Raw genomic sequence first — 22,305 nt, 5'->3', positions numbered from 1 at the left:
TACTACTGTTTAATGAGAAACTATTTGTTCTGTAAACCTTCACCTGAAGTACAATTAAAAAAAAAAAGAAAATTTAGAATTATACAGCTACTGGAAATTATATATATTATTATATGTGTTTTATACAGAGCCTTGGTGGCATAATGATTAAGAGATCGGCTGCTAACCAAAAGGTCGGCAGTTTGAATCCACCAGCCACTCCTTGGGACCCTATGGGGCAGTTCTACTCTGTCCTGTAGGGCCACTATGAGTTGGAATCGACTCCACGGCAACGGTTATGTTATATATAATGTTATAATACATGTAATATTTTGATTGGACAGTGGTGCTGGTCTAGGGCAGGAACCCAAAGGGTCCTCCCAAGCACCTGTCATTTCTATGTTCTAGAAATTAATTCAGCCGTTCCTTCTTTCAGCAAGCATGTGAGGAAGACATATGGTGCACCAGGCATGGCTCTTGATGTTAAGGGACTAGTTGTTAGCTGCTATGGAATCAGTCCTGACTCATAGTAACCCCATGCACAATGGAACAGAAGGCAGGTTGAGACTAAAGGTATAAGCGTCATCCTGAAAGTTCAATGATTTACTCTCTAGATCATGCTTGCTAAGGTTTCCCGACCTTAGGCAGTGGATGTTTGGACTATTTTATTGCTCAGGTTATTTCCAGCCACCTAAGGGTCAATGTTCCCAGAGATAACGCCCAGCTGATGGAATGCTAGTCCTCCAAGTAGGGTCATCTCTGGGAAGGAGATCCTTATTCACAGGGAAGACAAAAAGGGAGTAGGTTCTAGCTGATCATTGTGACCCACAGGGTTTTCGTTGGCTAATTTTTGGAAGTAGATCACCAGCCCTTTCTTCCTAGTCTGTCTTAGTCTTGCCCCTAACCTGGGTTCTCTCCATCTCCTTTCCTGCTTCATTTTCTCCCCAAAGCACTGATCCCCACCTGATAGATTATATGTGCATGTGTGTCTTGTCTGCCTCCCGCTACTCTCCAAGGGCAGGGACTTTTATCTCTTCTGCTCTTTGCTGAATCCCCAGTGCCTAGGGAAGTGTCTGGGTGCTCAATATTTGTTGAATGAATATGGCCATTGGGAACTTAGACTGAGAGAAAAATAAAACAAAAAAACTCATGGCTGTTGAGTAGATTCTGACTCATAGCGACCCTGCAGGACAGAGTAGAACTGCCCCATAGGGTTTCCAAGGCTGTAATCTTTCTCCCAAAGAGTGAGAGAGGAAGAGGGAATAAACTAACCTAGCAAGTTCAGTGAGGACCACACAGCCCCTGACTGATTGTTTCCTCACATCGCCTTCATCTTTGTCAGCATACCCCTTACATATATGTACATTGGTTTACAGTACAGAGCACTTTCATGCCATGATCATATTTGACTCCTCTTGCATAGCCCATGAGAAGGATATTAGTGGAGTGGAGATTAGTACTCTCCCCTAGCCCAGGTTTTGATGGAGAAACAGAACCAGGGGACTTGCCCAGGATCAATTTACTCAAAGAACTGTGATTCCACTGTGTCTTCTGACACTGGGTCCCATTGTCTTTACCCGCGCAGAAAGGCAGTGTGTGAGTGGTTAGATATGCAAGCTGTGAGTGTGGAGTTTGAACAGACAAGACTTTGAAACTTGTCTTTACCACTTCCTAGCTGCATGATGTTGGGAAAGTTGCTAGCCTTCTCTGTGTCTTCATTTTCTCACTCACCAAATGGAGATACTAATAGTACCTACCTCATAGGGTAAAGGAGCCCTGGTGGCACAATGGTTAAGTGCTTGGCTGCTAACAGAAAGGTCGGTGGTTCGAACCCCCCAGCAGCTCTGTGGGGGAAAAGGTCTGATGATCTGCTTCCATGAAGATTACAGCCTAGCAAACCCTATGGGCAGTTCTACTCTCATATTGGGTCACTATGAGTTGGAATCTACTCGACAGCAAACACTGAACAATAATCTCATACGGTTGTTCTGAGGGTTGAGTAGATGAGATGTGGAAAGTCATCATTAGCCAAAACCAAAACAAACTCATTGCCGTTGAGTCAATTCCAACTCATAGCGACCCTATAGGACAGAGTAGAACTGCCCCATGGGGTTTCCAAGGAGCACCTGGTGGATTCAAACTGCCGACCTTTTGGTTAGCAGTCATAGCACTTAACCAGTATGCGACCAGGGTTTCCAAGTCATGATTAACCAGTTTTAAAAAATATTCAAAATAAAAATGTAAGCATGCTACTTCGTGTTCATTCAAGCATTCTTTAAGCGGTCCCCCCTCAAATGTGCCCAAATTTCACCTAACTTGGTAGGGAGGGACTGGAAAGTATGTTGGCATCTATTTTAAAGGTGGTGAAACTAAGGCTTCTGGTCACAAAAAGGGATTTGGCTCAGTGCTTTTGGGAAAAGAGGGACTGTGAAAATTCCTTAGCAACCAGAAGGCGAGGCTCTTCAGTGAGACAGAGCAGAGCTGCCACCACCCCCTGGAGCTCTCATTATAACCAGGACACAATGTGGTTCAACATCTCCTGAGAGATGGTGTTTACACACAGCAGGGATGCTCCCAATGAACACAAAGGTGGCTGCTGAGATTCCCTTAAGCAGGACTGATAGCAGGAACCACTCACACCTGCTCACTTGCGCCCCCTTGTGGGCAGTCTTTCCAGAAGGTGGGACCTGGACTCCCTCGGGCCTCTCCCCCCCCCCGCCCCCATTGCCTACTGGGAGCTGGGTGGCCCTTCACCTCAAGTGTGACCTCATAAGTCTCTCAACATCTTTGTCTTAGTTACCTAGTGCTGCTGTAACAGAAATACCACAAGTGAGCAGGTTTAAGGAATGGAAATTTATTTTCTCACAGTTTGGAGGTTAAAAGTTCAAATCAGGGTCTCAGCTGTGTGTATTCCTTCCTTGTCCGTAGCCCCAGGTGTTCCCTGGGTCCTTAATTCCTTGGCTTGTAGAGGATCCTCACATGGCGTCTGTCTTCCCCCAGTGCACACCTGTCTTGTCTAATCCGCTCTTTTTATAATTCCAAAGGGATTCATCTCGAAGCCACCCAGTGCAGGTATAATCTAATTAACAGAACAAAGAAACCCGATTTCTAAACAGGATCACATCCACAGGTATAGGGTTTATGATTGCAACACATATTCTTTTTGGTGGAGGGACACAATTTAATCCGTAACAGTCTCCGTAAGGTGGTGTTGCAAATATGGAAACTGACAGAGAGATTAATACAAACAACAAAAATGAAACTTGCCCAAAGTCACCCCACTAGTAAGCACCAGAGGCAGGATTCAAATCCAGGTTTGTCTTGACTTCAAAGCGCAAACACTTCTCACCGCCTCGCATTCTAGATTCCATTATTCCATCCTACATGAAAACATCTACCTCTCCCCTAGAAATAATCACTTATAATAATTTTTAAATCACTGGCCCATGCATACACTATAATTCTGTTTCTTTAATAATAGCATAAACCAAAACAAACAAAATGTTGCCATGGAGTCAGCCCCTGATTAATGGCGGCCCCATGTGTTCCAGAGTAGAACTACTCCAAAGGGTTTTCTTGGCTGTAACCTGTATGGAAGCAGATCACCAGATCTTTCTTCTGTGGGTGGGTTTGAACTGCCCACCTTTAGGTTAGTAGTCGAACACAAACCATTTGCTCCATCCAGTGACCTTCAGTAATAATGTAATATGTCTATAAGCGAACAGAAATTGGTCCCTTTGGGGAGTGAACTGGAATAAGGGTGTGAAGAAGGATGTTACGTTTTATTCTCCTTGCTTCTGTAACATTTGAAATAAGCATATGTTATTATACATGTTTCTGTTGAACAGCTTTATTTTCATAAATTTAAAAACCACTTAAAATTGTTTTAAAAGGCAATATTAAGCTGAAAACTCCACAAGTGATTCTGAGAAGCTAGATTGAAGACTTAACGACTACTATAACTAAAAATTGTGGCAGTGAAATATAGCGGAGAGCCAATAACAACAAATGCTAACATTTATAAGCACTTGCTGTATACATGGCATTGATCTGGAATCCTTTTCATTTATCAATGCGTTTAATCCCCACAACAACCCTGTAAGGTAGATATTTGGGGCAGTCAACCTCCACTGTGACCCTCAATGATTCTCGTCCCCTGGTATTCATGTCCCTTGAATTCCCCTCCCAAACTGAATTTACCAATAGGATATTGCGGAAATGACAGTGTGTGACTTCCAAGGCTGAGTCATAAAAGACATTGACACTTCTGCCTCGTGCTGTCTTTCTTGACTTGCCCACTGTGGGAGAAGCCAGCCACCATGTTGTGAGGACACTCAAGCAGCCCTGTGGAGAGGTCCATGTGGAGATGAACTTAGGCCTCCTGCCAACAACCAACACCAACTTGCCAACCATGTGCGTGACCCACCTTAGAAGCAATCCTCCAGCCCCAATCAAGCCTTCAGCTGACTGCAGCCTCTGTGACATTCTGACTGCAACCTCATGAGAAACTCTGAACCAGAGCCACCCAGCTTAGCCTCCCCTGAATTCTTGACCTAGAGAAGCTGTGAGAGATAACAAATGTCTATTGTTGCTTTTAGTTGCTACGTTTTCAGTAAACTTGTTATGCGGCAATAAATAATACACTTCCCTGGTTATTATCATGTCCATTTTACAGATGAGAAAACTTTGGCACAGAGAGGTCAAATATCTTGTTGTTGTTAGTTGTCATCCAGTCGGCTCTGACTCATGGTGACCCCATGTGCACAGAGTAGAACTGCTCCATAGTGTTTTCAAGGATGTGATCTTTCAGAAATAGATTGCCAGGCCTGTCTTCTGAGGTGCCTGTGGGTGGATTTGAACCACCAACCTTTCGGCTAGTAGTCCAGCGCTTAATCATTTGCTCTGCCCAGGGACTCCTTGCCAGTCACTAAAAGTAAGTGGTGGGGCCAGGGTCACAGCCCAAGTAGGTCACTCCCAGAGACTGTGAAGTTAACTTCAGCACCAACAGAGATGTGACAGGGGCTGGACTGCAGGAAGCCAGGTCTCCTGTTCTCCTTGCTGCCCATCAGTCCCCTCCCCCATAGCCCCTGACACCCTCCTCAGTGAGTTCCTAGCATTGTTGTCAGGGAATACAACATGTAGCCTTGTGGCCAGTATGCAGCTTTGTAATGTCCTTGGCACCTGGCCTTGGAACACAAGAAATAAACCCCTACCCTGTTGCTGTGGAGTCGATTCTGACTCAAGGCGACCCTACAGGACAGAGTAAAACTGCCCCATAGGGCTTCCAGAAATCTTTACAGAAGCAGACTGCCACATCTTTCTCCCATGGAGCAGCTGGTGGGTTTGAACCGCTGACCTTTCCGTTGGCAGCTGAGCGCTTAACCACTGCGCCACCAGGGCAGGAAACCACAAAGTGCAGCTCCCTGGCGTGGGTTCAGATGTTGTGCACCGTTGTCAGTAAAGCTGCTTATTCTTCAGCGGGGAAACCGGGAGCCTGCTCTTTGTAAAAGGAAAACAGTTTTTAAAGGTTGTTGTTATTAGGTGCTGTCGAGTCAGTTTTGACTCACAGTGACTCCATGTGACAGAGCAGAACTGGCCCATGGAGTTTTCTAGGCTGTAATCTTTACAGGAGCAGATCGCTAGGTCTTTCTCTCGAGGAGCCGCTGGGTGAGTTCGAACCGCCAACCTTTCAGTTAGTAGCTGAGCGCAGCAACTTATGCATTTAAATGCATAAATCCCACCTATGACTACATCAGGCTTGGCAGTAAGAGTCTAGAAAATTCTGCAGATACTGTTTTCGTTTTAAATTAATGTTTTTATTCCTCCCCCAACTTTTTATTTTGAAAAATTTCAAATCATCATTAAAATTGCAAAAATCATAAAACGAACAACCATAAAGCCTTCACCTAGATTCACTAAGAGTCCCTGGATGGCACAAACAGGCACTCAACTACTAGCTAAAAGGTTGGTAGTTCAAACCTACCCAGAGTTGCCTCAGAAGACAGGCCTGGTGATCTGCTTCCAAAAGGTCACAACCTTGAAAACCCTGTGGAGCAGTTCTACTCTGCACACATGAGGTCACCATGAGTCAAAATCAACTCAAATGCAAACAACAAGATTCACTAATTGTTCACATTTTATCAAATTTTCCCCCCACCCCCTGCTTCTCTTTCTCTCTCCCTGAGCCATATGAAAATTAATTACAGATTTCTTGACGAGCTGATCAATTTATTTTTCCTTTGGGGACCCGAATGAGTGTTCTGTGTGTTCAGGAGACAGGCTTTGAGGTCATATTCTTCCACTTTAGCCCAGGTTCTGTTTTATTAGACATAGAGGCTCCTGAACACTCCAAGGTATCTTCAAGACCCTACATGAAAGAATAGAAGATCCTGCTTGGGGCAATGCACATGGCAGCAGGGTGAGAGGGTTCTGCTCCCCGCATGGCCAGGACAGAGGGGGCCTCCTTGGGATGCCCTGAGGAGAGCAGCACACAGTGCACAAGAGAGAGCCTTCAGCCCGGGGAGTCTTCCCTGTGTCCTGCCAGGACTTCTCATGTGCTTTAGGAGTCTAGTTGGGGGAGCAAAAGGGGTGGGGGCGGGGGCAGTAGAACTGGTTTAATACAATCATTTCCTTAATGAGTGTGGTGCGATAGATCACTTTTATATGGCCTTTCTAGCCATGGTCTTGTAACTCCCACCAAACGATTGGGTGTTTCTGTTGTCGTTAGGTGCCCGTGAGTTGTTTGCAACTCATAGCGACCCTATGTACAACAGAAAGAAACTCTGCCGGGTTCTGCACCATCCTCACAATCATTGTTATGCTTAAGCCCATTGTTGCAGCCACTGTGTCAAATGATTGGGTGGGACTATGCAAATAAGGTGCCTGTGGCCCACCAAGGGGATTGGACAGCTTGACAATAATGCAAATAAGGTGCATGGTACACTTTTTGGGGTGGGACCATACAAATAAGGTGTATGGAACCCTAACAAGGGGATTGGTCAGTTTTGCCATCCACTAGGCTTTAAAGAGAGCTAATCCCAGAGCAGAGAGGAACCTCACTACCACCAAGAAAGAAGAGCTAGGAGTGGAGCGCGCCCTTTGGACCTGGAATATCTTCGCAGAGAACCTCCTAGATCCAGCAGACAGAGAGAGAGCTGTAACACTGGAGATGGCGAGAGACGGTGAGAACCAGTGGCAGAGAAATGGCAGCAGCAGAGGCAGCAGAACCAGGAGACTGGCAGGAGACTCCACGGTGGACTTTCCGGACCACAGAATGAGAAAGCTGAGCGCTTACAGGCCAGGGCTTCCTGGCAGAGGGGGGGTGCCTCCAGACTCTTATTGGTGGAGCTAAAGAGCTTTGTAACACTTACCCGAGCAGGGCAGAAGCCGGGCAGGCCCAAGAGGCCCGGGGGGCCAAGGGCTGAGAGGCTGATGGCCAGGGAAAGGCCTGCCTGTGGGCACAGCTGAGAAGTTATCCTGACCAAAGAACTATATCCTGAGTTGTTCCTGATCCTGAGTTGTAACCTGTTACTTCCCTAATAAACCTCATAATCATGAGTGTTGTCTGTGAGTTCAGTGTGGCCATTGCAATGAATTATCAAACCCAGCAGAGAAATGGAGAGTGCCGTGGGAGGGACAGCTGGTGTCAGAATCAGTAAAAAGGTTGGAGAGAGGAGGTATGTCTGACCTCCACTTCATAGGAATTAGCCTTGGGCTTATGCTGATGGTGATTCTCTCTCCCCCTCATAAAGTTAGAGGAGATCAGACAGACAGCCCTACCACGTCATTTTCACAGCACACATAGGGTCCCATGAGTTCAATCTACTCTGTAGCAACTAACAACAAAAGTAAAGCGCTAGGATTGAGAAAACGGGCCAGAAGCACTGTGGTAATGCACGTGCCTCACCCTAAAATAAAGTAATAAATGGAATCAAGGAACTCGGTTCTGCTTCCTGTCCTACTTGCCATCCGTCTGTCTGATTTCCTGTTTGTCCGCCTACCTGCTTTCTTTCTCTTCTATTTCCTTCAAACAGGATTTTTGTAAACTTCCCTCCGAGAACTACCCTATTTCTCTTCCTGTGAATTATTCCTCTCCTGAGAGAATGCGTCTGGTCCAGGAGCCTCAGCCCATTCCTCTGCCCTGGAAAGAACCTCAGGCCTCACCTGGCTCAGGATGCAGACCCAAGCCAGGGCCAGGTACCAGGTGAAACCAGCAGGAGGAAGAAAAGCATCTGGAGTTCTGGGACTCCTCTCTAGGGTCACCACACAGTGATCACTGTCTCTGCCCTCCCTCCACACACACATCCAACATTCCATTATCCATCTTGTAAGCGAATTGGGTTCCATCCGCCCCTTCCAGGTATGCAGGCTGGGATTGGGGGCTGGGAGGTGGCCTCTGGTGAGGAAGGGAAGAGGGAGGAATTGTCTCTCAATAAAAATAGCCATCATTTGTTGAAGCTTACTCTGTGCCACGGACTTTAACGGTAATTGTTTTTTAAATTAAGCACTTACAGGTAATATGTCTATGGAGTACAAAAGATATTAACTACATATCTCTCTCTGCTCCCCTCCTTGCCCCTTGTCCTGAGATATACCATGCATTTACAAACATGTTTTTCTTTCTTTACCCAAAATGTAGTTTACCTGACACACTTCTTCTATAGCTTGTGTCTTAGTCATCTAGTGCTATTGTAACAGAAATACTACAAGTGGATGGCTTTAACAAAGAGAAATTTATTTCGTCACAGTAAAGTAGGCTGAAAGTCCAAATTCAGGGCATTAGCTCCAGGGGAAGGCTTTCTCTCTCTGTCAGCTCTGGAGGAAGGTCCTTCTCATCAATCTTCCCTTGGTCTGGGAGCAGCTCAGCACAGGAACCTCAGGTCCAAAGGACGCACCCTGCTCCTGGTGCTGCTTTCTTGGTGGTATGGGGTCCCCCATGTCTCTCTGCTCACTTCTTTCTTTTATATCTCAAAAGAGATTGGCTTAAGACATTATCCAATCTTGTAGATCTCATCAATATAACTGACACTAATCCATCTTATTACATCATAGTGATAGATTTACAACACATAGGGAAATCACATCAGATGCCAAAATGGTAGACAATCATACAATACTGGGAATCATGACCTAGCCAAGTTGATACACACATTTTGGGGGTGGGGGACATAATTCAATCCATGACAGCTTGCTTTTTTCATTTATAATATACCTTCTATACGCAGGCCTAGGAGCCTGGTGACACAGTGGCTAAGCGCCTGGCTGCTAACCCACCAGCCGCTCCTCAGGAGAAAGATGGGGCATGGCGGTCTGCTTTCATAAAGATTTATAAACTTGGAAAACCTATGGGCAGTTCTACTCTGTCCTCTAGTGTCGCTATGAGTTGGAAATCAACTTGATGGCAACGGGGTTGGCTTTGGTTTTACAGAGACCTTTCTGTATGTCTACATAAGAGCTATACAACATCTGGACATCAAAATTTATTTAATCAGCCCTCTGTCAATGGAAATGAGGGCTGCTTGCAGTCTTTTGCTATTACAAACAATGCAATAAATATACTTGTACAAATGTCATTTTGCTTGTGTTGTAGAATTTTAAATTTTTATGTGGTTGAATTTATCACAGTATTTTGGTTATGAGTTTGTTTCAAATTAAGTAAGACTTTCTTCTCGCTGATAACTAAAAAAACCATCAGCTCAGACTGAAGGGGACAGAGAACAAAAGGAAAGAATGCTGTCTGCCTCTTGGAATTCTATAGGCAGGAAACAGGCCAAAGGAGCTACATCTGTTTTCCTCCAAGAAAAGAAAAGGACCATCCCTGGAGCAGCTCAGAGATCAGCAGTACTGCAAGGAGCAGGGGAAGCAGGGCTGCATCAGTTTCAAAGGGTGAAGTCACGGCCTCCTAGGTTTCAAAGAGTCAGATCTTCAAAAACTCTTGTTGGTTCTAGAGTGTGCGGCTGCTGTTCACAAGTGTCAAGGGGATGAGGCCGCTGCCCAAAGCTGAGGTAGCCGAGTTGCTATCCTAGAGGGCCTGGAAGGCGGAGCTGAAGCCCAGGGCCCAGGGGCTTCCACCCAAAATCCAGAGGGTGTGACCAACACACAAAGTCTTGCAGGGGAGCATTGCCCAGATGGTCTCAGATAACAGAGGATTATTTTCGAGTTTTGAGAGCTAATGTAATTTGTTCTGCTGGGTTTTGGACTTGCTTGGTGCCTGTTATCCCTTCTTTCCCTCGAATTTCTCCCATTTGTAATGGAAATGTCTACCTTGTGCCAGTCCCACCATTGTACTTTGGAAACAGATACCTTTTAGTCTAGATTTCACAGGTTCACAAATGAAGAGGAATTTTGCCCCAGGATGGAATACGCCCAAAGTCTCACCCATATTTCATTTAGATAATTCAGAAGATGAGATTTTGGACTTGAAGGTGATTTAAAATTTTGAGGATGACGTGATGGAGCAAATGTGTTTTGCATGTGGCAAGGACATGAATTTTGGGGGGGCCAAAGGGTGGAATGTTATGGATTATGTCCCCCGAAAATATGTTGTAAATCTTAGCCTCTATGCCTGTGGTTATAATCCCATTTGGGAATGAGTTGTCTCTGTTATGTTAATGAGGCAGGATTAGTGTAGGGTGTGTCTTGAGTCAACCTCTTTTAACATATAAAAGAGATTAAACAAGGGAACAGAGGAGAGATGGGGTAAGAAAGATGTCAAGACACATGGAGATCTCCAAGGAACCAGGATGTAGAAGCTGAAGAGATAAGGACCTTTCTTCAGAGCCGAGAGAGAGAAAGTCTTTCCCTAGACCCTGGGCTCTGAATTCAGATGTTTAGCCTCCTAAACTGTGAGAAAATAAATGTCTGTTTGTTAAAACTATTCACTTATGGTATTTCTATTATAGCATCACTAGATAACTAAGACAGTGTCCAAAGTGAGACAAAGTCTTGCCATCCTCGCTTCTAAGGAGCATTCTGGCTGTACTTCTTCCTAGACAGATTTATTCGTTCTTCTGGCAGTCCATAGTATATTCTTACATTAGTATGGTACATTTGTCACAATTAATGAAGCAATATTGATGCATGATTATTAACTAAAGACCATATTCTATTCAGATGTCCTTAGTTTTTACCTAATGTCCTTTTTCTGTCCCAGGATCCCACCCAGGACACCACATTACCTTCAGCTGTCTGTCTCCTTAGGCTCCTCATAGTTGTGGCAATTTCTCAGACTTTCTTTGTTTTTGATCACATTGACAGTTTTGTGGAGTCATGGTGGTGCAGTGGTTAAGCACTCAGCTGCTAACCAAAAGGTTGGCAGTTAGAATCTACCAGCTGCTCCGCGATAGAAAGATAGGGCAGTCTGCTTCAGTAAAGATTTATAGCCTAGGAAACCCTACGCGGCAGTTCTACCCTGTCCCATAAGGTTGCTATGAGTCGGAAATCGACTCAACGACAATGGGTGACAGTTTTGAGGAGTCCGGGTAGGTATTCTGTGGACCGTTCCTCAGCTGAGTTTGTCTCGTGTTTGTCATATGATTGTTGTTGTTAGATGCCATTGAGTCAGTTCCAACTTCTAGCAACCCTATGTACAACAGAATAGAACACTGCCCGGTCCTGCGCCATCCTCACAATCATTGTTATGCTTGAGCCCACTGTTGCAGCCACTGTGTCATATGATTAGACTGTGGTTATTGTTTTTGGGGAGAAGACCACAGAGGGAAAGTGCTATTCATATCACATCATATCAAGGTTACATACTGTCATCATGACTTATTATTGTTACTGTTAACCTCGATGCTCTGGCCGAGGAAGTGTTAGGTAGGTATTGTGTACTATAAAGTTATTCCCTCCTCTCCTTTCACACCGCATTCTTCGTTAGAAAATCACTACTCACAGCCCACACTTAAGGAGTGGGGAGTTATGCTCCATTCCCTTGAATGTGGAGTATCTACATAAATTATTTAGAATTCTTCTGCACAGATTTGTCTACACGCCACCACCCCGTTTGTTTAATCAACCATTTACTTATATTAGGCGATTGTTTTTCTTTATTTTGTTTTAAATTGTACGTGGATAGATGTATAGAGGTCAGGACGAAACATGGGTATGGTGTACAATTTAAAAGACAAATATGGTATATGGTGAAAATCACCCTTCTCACCCGGCCTCCTGGCCTCCCAGCTCCCGACCCGGGGCAATCACTAGAGAGCTATCTTATGCATTTACAAACATGTAGAAATATATTCTTTTTCTTTCTGTACTGAAACGGAAACTTACTAGAAACAGTGTTCGGCGTCTTAGTTATTATTATTATGTGATTCACTACTTCATCTCGGAGGTCGCTCCTCGTCACCGCCGCTGGATGGGGCCTTTCCGGAGCTCCGGGGGTCTCCAGCGGGCCCCCCCGCCCCATCCCGGCTCCCGGCCGCAGGGGGCTCGCACCCGCCCCTGGGGACCCCCTCCCGCCAGGTCCCGGCCGCGCACCCAGCCCCGCAGGGTGGTCGGCGGGCTGCGGGTATGGGAAGGGCCGCTCGGTGCCCCGCCCCAGCCTCTGTGACGTCCGCGCCGGAACCTGGAATCCCGGCACCGGGAGGCAAGGCCGGGCAGGCGGCGGCGGACGGAGCGGGTCCAGGCGCCTCTCCGGGCGCGCGGCGCAGCCATGAGCGAGTCCAGCGCCAGTGCGCTCCCGCCTGGCAGGCCCAGCAGGCAGCCCTTCAACCACCCAGGTAGGGCGGCGGGACGGCACGGAGAGGGACGGTGCCCCGGCAGGGCAGGGCAGGGCACGGCAGGGCAGGGCAGGGCGTGCGCGAGGGGCTGGGAGCTGGAAACGGCCGGAGTCCTCTCCCCACCTCACTGCGGTGGGCCCTCTTGGCTTTTGGGGCAAGCAGGTGGGATGGTAGATCTTGTTATTCCAGCTCTCCCTCCAGTCCATCCTCTCCAAATACAGAGGGAGTACGCCCTCCCAAAAGGAGCAGTAGAACGGGAGTCCGGACCGTAGTGAGTTTGCCTTCCAGTTGCTGGTGAAGGGATCCTGGGCCAGTCTCCAAATAAACTTATCTGTTAAATGAAAATATCGTGAGAACGTCGCGATTCTGGTATGAGGTGCCTACCTCCCAAACATTTCAGGCTTTACAGTTAGACGGGCTTGGGATGGAATTCTGCTTCGGCTGTTTATTTGCTGTGTGACCTTTGGTAAGTGGCTTGCCTTCTCTGAGCCTCAGATTTTTCAGCGGTAAAATGAGAATAGGATGCTGGTGGCATTATCTGAGAGAAAACATGTGAAGTGCCTAGCATAGTGCCTGGCATATAAACAAACAAAACATGGTGAAGTCTATAGAACTCATGGCGACTCCATGAGTCAGAGAATAGAACTGCTCCATGGGATTTTCTTGACTGTAATCTTTATGGAAGGATGCCTGGGTGGCATGAACAGTTTGTGCTTGACTGCTAACCTAAAGGTTGGCGACTGGAACCTGCCCAGTGATGCCTTGGAAGAAAGGTCTGGCAACCTATTTCTGTAAAGATTACAGCCAAGAAAACCCTATGGAGCAGTTCTACTCTCTAACACATGGGGTTGTCATGAGTTGGAATCAACCTGAAGGCAACTGGTTTGGTTTTGGTTTAATCTTTACAGAAGCAGATTGCCAGGCCTTTCTTCCATTGCACTGCTGGGTGTGTTCGACCTCTCAAACTTTTCGTTAGTAGCAGAGGGCAAACCGTTTGCACCACCCAGGAGCAGGCACAATAAATGGGAGCCAGGCAAGCGTTATAATCTTTTAAATTTTTTTTCTTTTTTATTGGGTAAAACTTAGACACAGTAAGGCAACTAATCTTAAGTGTACACCTCATTGAATTTTCACATAAATATAAACAACCACGACCCAGTCAAGATATAAAAGTTGTCAGCACCCAGGCAGGCTGGCTTCCTTGTAGCATTTTTATCTTATATTGGGCCTTAACAAAGCACAAGACTCTGCTGTGAGTTTCGTCTGCAGGGTTGCTTTTATTTCAATTGAGAACAAAGATTTTGTTCCAGGGATTTACAGTAGAACATGCGTGCAGATTTGGGCATTGGGCTCTTGCAATTGAATTGTTCTCAACATCTAGAAGAGACCCAAACTCTGGAAAAGTGCTTAGGAAGCAGACAACAAATCAGATTGGGTTCTATGTGAATTATTTTATAGCTCATTAATTTTACTGGCTCCAGCTCAATTTCCAGCCTTTCAGTAATAGCCATTCAAGTATTTTTCTAGTTGGTTCCTATTTATCATCCTCTTATGCAACAGAGTCCATTACATTTAAGATGCCAACCCCAGTTTCCCATACGGAAGGTGTGAGATTCATATTTCTTGAATCTTTTTTAAATTTTATTGTGCTTTAGGTGAAAGTTTACAGCACAAATTAATTTCTCATTCAAAAATTTATACGCAAATTGTTTTGTGACATTGGTTGCAGTCCCCGCAATGTGTCAGCACTCTCCCCCTTTCCACCCTGAGTTCCCCATGTCCGTTCGTCCAGTTTTCCTGTCACTTCCTGCCTTCTCATCTTTGCTTTTGGGCAGGTGTTACCCCTTTGGTCTCCTGTACCTGATTGATCTAAGAAACATGTTTCTCACATGTGTTATTGTTTGTTTTAGGCCTGTCTAATCTTTGGCAGAAAGGTGGCCTTCAGGAGTGGCTTCAGTTCTGAGTTAGCAGGGTGTCCGGGGCTATAATCTCAGGGGTTCCTCCAGTCACTGTCAGACCAGTAAGTCTGGTCTTTTTGTGAATGTGAATTTTGTTCTACATTTTTCTCCCACTCTGTCTGGGACCCTCTATTATGATCCCTGTCAGAGGGATCAGTGGTGGTAGCTGGGCACCATCTAGTTCTTCTGGGCTCAGGCTGGTGGAGGCTGTGTTTCATGTTGTCCATTAGTCCTTTGGACTAATATTTTCCGTGTCTTTGTTTTTTTTCAATCTCCTTTGCTCCGGACAGGATGGGATCAATAGATGTATCTTAGATGGCCACTCACAAGCTTTTAAGACCTCAGATGCTATGCACCAAAGTAGGATGTAGAACATTTTCTTCATGAACTATATTATGCCAGTTGACCTAGATGTCCCCCGAGACTATGGTCCCCAGCCCTCAGCCCCAGTAACTCAGTCCCTCAAGGTGTTTGGATGTGTCTAGGAAGCTTCTATGACTTTGCCTTGGTCAAGTTGTGCTGACTTGCCCTATACTGTATGTCATCTTTCCTGTTCAGGAAAGTTAACAATTGTTCACTATCCAGTTAGTGATTTCCCCTTCCCACCCCTCCCTTCCCTTGTAACCTTCAAAGATTGTTTTTTTTCCTGTGTGTAAACCTTTTCTTGAGTTTTCATAATAGTGGTCTCATACAGTATCTGTCCTTTTGTGACTGACTTATTTCACTTAGCATAATGCCCTCCAGATTCATCCGTGTTGTGAGATGTTTCGTGGATTCATCGTTGTTGTTTATTGTTGTACAGTATTCCATTGTTTTTTGAATCTTTGCTGGGTGTTTAAGGGACTCTCTGAGCGTCTCTTTGGGAGTCCTGGAGTGCTGGAAATGGTTGACGCACTTCACTGCTAACTGAAAGGTTGGAGGTTTGAGTCCACCCAGAGGACCCCGGAAGAAAGGCCTGGCAATCTGCTTCAGAAAAAGCAGCCGTTGAAACCCAATAGAGCACAATTCTACTCTAACACACGTGGGATTGCCATGGGTCAGAATTGACTCGATGGCAACTGGTACGGTATGGGAAGCATCGTTTTATGTGTATGTGTTATAATTGGACTCCTCTAGCTAAAAGGTCTTCCCCCACCCTCCACAACTAGACAGATGGTGTTTTATGCCCTTGTACCTACCAGCATGGGCGGGAGGCACAGAAAGCACCATGTTTGTAACTTTGTAGCACTTTGTGAACAATGACCCACTGTATGGCCGTCATGGGATGACAGTGGTGGGAGAGGAGGGAAGGAGACACAGTGTCAGGTTCAAAGAATAGGAAATGTGTAGGAAATGTGCGTCTTTCTAAATGATAAAGCAGATCATGCCTCTCTCCTACTTAACTGAAACTTGCCAGTGGCTTCCCACTGTCCCAGGCCTGCATGACCTGACCCCACCTCCCCAGGCCCTCATCACCTACCTGCCTTCCTTAACCTGTCCTGCTCCAGCCACACTGGTCATCTTCCCATTCCTTGACATACCAAGGTCGTTCCTGCCTCAGGGCCTTCACATCTGCTGGTTTATCTGCCTGGAAGGTACTTCTCTTTGATGTTCATATGGCAGCCTCTTCCTCCTTTTCTTCTTCCTGTCTGGTCTCTGCTCAAATGTCATCTCAGAGAGGCCCTCTGGGGCCATCCCGTCTGAAGGAGCATCAGGTCTCTGTTCCCCTGCCCAATTATCTTGCATATGCCTTCAGAGAAAACATTTACCACCATCTGAAGTCAAGTTTGATTGTGCCGTCTAGAATGTAGGTGCCATGAAAAGCATGATCTTTCTCTTATTCTCCCAGAGCCTAGAACAACGCCTGGTATATAAAAAACCAAAAACAAAAAACAAACAAACAAACAAACAAAAACCCGTTGCCATTGAGTTGAAATCCGACTCACAGCGACCCTATAGGACAGAGTAAAATTGCCCCATAGGGTTTCCAAGGAGCAGCTGATGAATTCGAACTGCTGACCTTTTGGTTAGCAGCTGTTGCTTTTAACCACTACACCACCAGGCTCCCCTGGTATATACCCCCTCAAAAAGAATCAGAACAACCCAAACCCATTGCCCTTGAGTTGATTCCAGCTCCAGGTGCCCCCATGTGTGTCAGAGTAGAACTATGCTCCGTAGGGTTTCAACGGCTGTAATCTTGGGGAAGTAGGTCGCCGGGTCTTTCTTTTGAGGCGTTGCTGGGTGGATTCCAACCGCCAACCTTTGGATTAGTAGCTGAGTGCAAACTCTGCACCACCCAGCGAACCTGCCTGGTATACTTCTTGTTGTTTGGGTGCCATCGAGTATTTTCAACTCATAGCAACTCTATGTGGCAGAGTTGAACTGCCCTATAGGGTTTTCTAGGCTGTAATCTTTATGGGAGCGGATCTTCAGGCCTTTTTCCCACAGAGCCACTGGGTGGGTTCGAACCACCAACCTTTTGGTTAGCAGCCTAGCGCTTAACCTTTGCGCCAACAGAATTCCTTGGCTGATAAATAGTAGTCACTAAATATGTGTTGGAGCCTTGGTGGCGCAGTGGTTAAGAGTTCGGCTGCTAACCGAAAGGTTGGCAGTTCGAATCCACCAGCCGCTCCTTGGAAACCCTATGGGGCAGTTCTACTCTGTCCCATAGGGTCGCTACGAGTCGGAATCGACTTGACAGCAATGAGTTTTTCAGGTTTTTAAATATGTGTTGAATGAATGAATGAAGTGTACCTGCAGCTGCACTGGCAGCTGTAGTATTAAACTTGAACAAAAGCAACCATTCAACCTGCAGTGTTGGTTTATTTTTTCTCTTATCTGCTAAGCCGATTCATCCCAGTCACCCATCATCCTTAAGGTGTCAGGAAGTAATCTTCGCCCTCTCTGGACACAGCTAGCATACAAGCACCATATCCAGCTCAGCTCATTCTCCAATGAACCGCCTGTCTGACTTGAGTTATTTTTATTTTTCCCTCTGTATGGAAGAGGCTAAGCTCTGCCCAGCAGCTCAGGCCCGGATTAGGCCCAAAGGCTCTGCCATGGCTTTTGTGTTTGTTTTTCCAGGAAGCGGAGAATTTAGAAGCCTAAAAGAGGGAAATGACTTTTCAGTGTTGTCACCTTTGTTGCTTTTTAAAGGAGCATTGCTTGGGCCTGGGACCACCCAGACCTGCTGGGCTGTCCTTCCCAGAGGAGGAGGAAGGGAAGGGAACGGACCCTGAGCAGTTACCATGTGCCAGGAAGGGGGCCCATGCTTTCATGGAGCTTCTGTTCATGCGGAGAAGACACACTGAACAGGTAAAGAGAGACAGAGGGTAATTTCAGCTAGGGATAGCTGCTGGGAAGGAAAGACACCAGGTGGTAAGTGGTGGAGGAAGGAGGAGCCTGCTCAGATGGGTGGTCATGAAGGTCTCTCTGAGGAGGTGACTTCTAAGCTGAGACCCCAAGGATGTAAAGGAGCCAGTCCTCGAAGTGCAGGCAAAAGGAGCATGCAAGTGGAGGGTACAGCAAGAGCAAAGGGCTGGAGGTGGGAATGACCTTGGTATATCGGAGGAGGCCTCAGCCTAGAGCTTAGGGAAGGAGAGAGGGAATGAGGTCGGATGTCCATGAGGATCTGGTAGGCTGGGTCAAGAGTTTGATTTTGGACTCTAAGCGTTAACTTTCTTTAATTCCTCACAGCACTCATTTTGTTGTTGTGTATCATCAAGTCATTCCAGCTCCTAGAGTCCCCATAGGACAGAGGAGAACTGCCCCAGACGGTTTCCCAGGCTGTGATCTACGCGAGCAGATCGCTAGGTCTTTTCTACCGTGGAGCTGCTGGTGGGTTAGAATCACTGACCTTTTGGTTAGCAGCCAAGTGCTTACCCACTGGGCCACCAGGACTTCCTGCCCATTTTACCCCTGTGGAAACTGAGACTCTGAGACATTACTTGACAAGCTACTGACACAGAAGAATATTGATATGAATCTAGAGCTAGTGTGTCCCATGTATTCATGTGACAATTGTTTATTGAACACCTACTATGTGCTAGGCCCCATGCTAATCGCCAGGAGTTCGAGAGTGAATCAGACATGGTGAAGTCTTTGTCCTCATGGTTCAGACCTTAGTTCCATCTTGGGCAAAGCTATTCTCTTCTCTGAACCTTGCACATCTGCAAAATGAGGAGATTACATGAGAAGTATCTGCGTATTAAAGTTATGGTGAGGATCCCAAGAGTATGCAATGGGTTTAGCATAATCACGCTGCATGGTAAGTACCCAATAAAGGCTAGTTGTTTTTACTGTTGCTTCCGGGAAGGTTGGAAATCTCTTTTTTTGGAGCGGTCCTGGCCAAGGCAGATAAATTATAGCTAGGATCCCTGGTGGCACAGTGGTTAAGAGCTCAGCTGCTAACCCAAAGGTAGGCAGTTGGAATCCACCAACTGCTCCTTGGAAACCATATGGGACAGTTCCACTCTCCTATAGGGTCACTATGAGTTGTAATCGACTTGATAGCATTGGATTTTTGGTTTTAGAGTTGGTTCAACACTCCACATAAAGGATAGCTTAGTCCATAGCAAGATTCTCACTACAAATTTAAAATTTCCATTAAGTTCATAAATAAATAACCAGTCATAGCCTGTTGTTGTAAGTTGCTGTCAAGTTGATTATGACTCATGACAACCCCTTGTGCTACAAGGGTATATAGCACAATGTGGCAAACACTGTTCTAAGCTGGGGGAACTGCAAACTGTGGCCCATGAGCCAAATATGCCAACCACCTGTTTTTGTATGGCCTGTGAATTAAGAATGGTTTTTACATTTTTCAGTGGTTGGGGAAAAAAAAAATCAAAAGAAGAATAATGTTTCTTTTTTTTTAATTGAACTTTACATGAAGGTTTACAGAACAAACTGGCTTTCATTAAACAGTTAGTACATATATTGTTTTTGGCATTGGTTAACAACCCCATGACATGTCAGTACTCTCCCTTCTCGACCTTGGGTTCTCTATTTCCAGCTTTCCTGATCCTTCCTGCCTTCTAGTCCTTGCCCCTGGGCTGGTGTGTCCCTTTAGTCTCGTTTTGTCCCACAGGTCTGCCTAATCTTTGGCTAAAAAGTGACCCTCCGGAATGACTTCATTACTGGGCTAAAAGGGTGTCCAGGGGCCATACTCTCGGGATTTCTCCAGTCTCTATCAGGCCAGTAAGTCTAGTTTTTTTTTTTTGTTAGAATTTTGTTCTACATTTTTCTCCTGCTCTGTCCAGGACCCTTTATTGCGATCCCTGTCAGAGCAGTCAGTGATGGTAGCTGGGCACCATCTAGTTGTAGTGGACTCAGTCTGGTGGAGGCCATAGTAGTTGTGATCTGTTAGTCCTTTGGACTAATCTTTCCCTTGTGTCTTTAGTTTTCTTTATTCTCCCTTGCTCCTGAAGGGGTGAGACCAGTGGAGTATCTTAGATGGCTGCTCACAGGCTTTTAAGACCCCGGACGCTACTCACCAAAGTAGAATGTGGAACCTTTTCTTTATAAACTATGTTGTGCCAGTTGAGCTGATGTTCCCTGAAACCATGGTCCCCATATCCCTCAGTCCAGCAATTCAGTCCCTTAGGGAGTTTGGATTTGTCCATGGAGCTTCCATGACCTTACCCTGAACAAGTTGTGCTGGCTTCCCCAGTATTGTGTACTGTCTTACCCTTCACCAAAGTTACCACTTGTCTATTGTCTATTTAGTGTTTTTCCACCCCCACCTCTTGTAACCGTCAGAGATTGTTTCTTTTTGTGTGTAAACCTTTTCGTTAGTTTTTATAGTAGTGATCTCATACAGTATTTGTCCTTTTGTGATTGACTTATTTCACTTAGCATAATGCCCTCCAGATTCATCCATGTTGTGAGATGCTTCGCAGATTCAACATTATTCTTTATCGTTGTATAGTATTCCATTGTGTGTATGTACCATAGTTTGTTTATCCATTCATCTGTTGATGAGCATCTAGGTTGTTTGCATCTTTTTGCTGTTGTGAACAATGCTGCAGTGAACATGGGTGTGCATATGTCTATTCGTGTGACAGCTCTTATTTCTCTAGGATATATTCCTAGGAGTGGGATTGCTGGATAATATGGTATTTCTATTTCTAGCTTTCTAAGGGGGCGCCATATCGTTTTCCATAATGGTTGTATCATTTTGCATTCCCACCAGCAGTGCATAAGAGTTCCGATCTCCCTGCAGCCTCTCCAACATTTGTTATTTTTCTGTTTTTTTGATTAGTGCCAGGAATGCTGGGGTGAGATGGTAAGAATAACGTTTCTTAACACGTGAAAATTATATGATTCAAATTTTAGTGTCTGTAAATAAAGTTTTATTAGCACACAGCCACATTCATTCATTTACTGATGGTCCATGCCTGTTTTCCTGCTACAACAGCAGAGCTGAGTAATGGCAACGGAGATGGTATGGTAAATAGCAAATATTTACTATCTGGCCTTTCATAGAAAAAGTTTGCTGACCTCTATTCTAAGTGCTTCACATACAATAGCTGTCTAATCCTTAGGATGGCTGTATGAGGTGGGAGCGGTTATCCCTATTTTACAGGGGGGGAAGACTGAGGTACAGAATCGTCAAGTGGAGCTGAATCTTGAATCCAGGCAGTCAGCGTCTGGAGGTTGCTCTTAACCACTGTGTCATGCCACATCTTCCAACAGAGTCACAGTAACTGCTCACAGACAGCTCACTGGATGTTCTAATGGCTTGAAAACCAGGATACCTGGGTCCTAAGCCCAGCTGGGGCTCTGATCAAGCAATTAGTCACTGCTCCCAGAGGCAGTTTGCTCATCTGGTCATAAAGCCTTGGAGCCAGCCAGTCCTAGGCCCCACCCAGCTGCCGGGTGTGTGATTCATGCAGGGCCTCCCAGCCTGGCTCTCAAGGCCCCTGCCCCGCACCTCCCCCCTCTGCCATATGACGCTCCAGGCTGCTGCCCAACAGGGTACCCACTAGCCACTTGTGGCTGTGTAAATGTGAATTTAATAAAGTTTAATAAAATATAAAGGAACTCTGGTGGTGCGTTGGTTAACTGCTTAGCTGCTAACCAAAATGTCGGTGGTTCGAACCCACTAGCCACTCAGTGGGAGAAAGTTGTGACAGTCTGCTTCCATAAAGATTTACAGCCTTGGAAACTCTATGGGGCAGTTCTACTCTGTCCTATAGGGTCACTATGAGTCAGAAGCCACTTTACGGCAACAGGTTTGGTTTTGGTAGGTTAATAAAATAAATAGAGTCCCTGGGTGGCACAAATGGTAAAGCACTCGACTAGTAGCCGAAAGGTTGGAGGTTCGAACCCATCCAGAGGCACCTCAGAAAACAGGCCTGGTGATCTGCTTCTGAAAGGTCACAGCCTTGAAAACCCTCACATGGGGTCGCCGTGAGTCAGAATCGACTCAACAGCAACTGTCTTAGTCATCTAGTGCTGCTGTAACAGAAGTACCACAGGTGGATGGTTTCAACAAAGAGAAATTTATTCTCTCACAGTTCAGTAGGCTACAAGTCCAAATTCAGGGCGTCACCTCCAGGAGAAGTTTTTCTCTCTCTGTCAGCTCTGGAGGAAGGTCCTTGTGATACATCAGTCTTCCCTTGGCCTGGGAGCATCTCAGCGCAGGAACCTCAGGTCCAAAG

General features: G+C 45.8%; 1 protein-coding gene across 1 annotated transcript in view; it reads left to right on the top strand.

The window, feature by feature from the left end:
* Positions 1-12,637: 12,637 nt before the first annotated feature.
* TMC7 (transmembrane channel like 7) overlaps positions 12,638-22,305 on the top strand; it is a 61,484-nt gene continuing 51,816 nt past the window's right edge. The window contains exon 1 of the mRNA XM_004373441.2: positions 12,638-12,704. Within this exon, the coding sequence (XP_004373498.2) occupies positions 12,638-12,704 (67 nt within the window). The remainder of the gene's footprint in view (positions 12,705-22,305) is intronic.

The sequence above is a fragment of the Trichechus manatus genome, unplaced genomic scaffold (genome assembly GCF_000243295.1).
Source record: "Trichechus manatus latirostris isolate Lorelei unplaced genomic scaffold, TriManLat1.0 scaffold00024, whole genome shotgun sequence".
Lineage (NCBI taxonomy): Eukaryota > Metazoa > Chordata > Mammalia > Sirenia > Trichechidae > Trichechus > Trichechus manatus.
The sequence above is the reverse complement of the archived record's forward strand: the minus strand, read 5'-3'. Positions and strand labels throughout refer to the sequence as shown.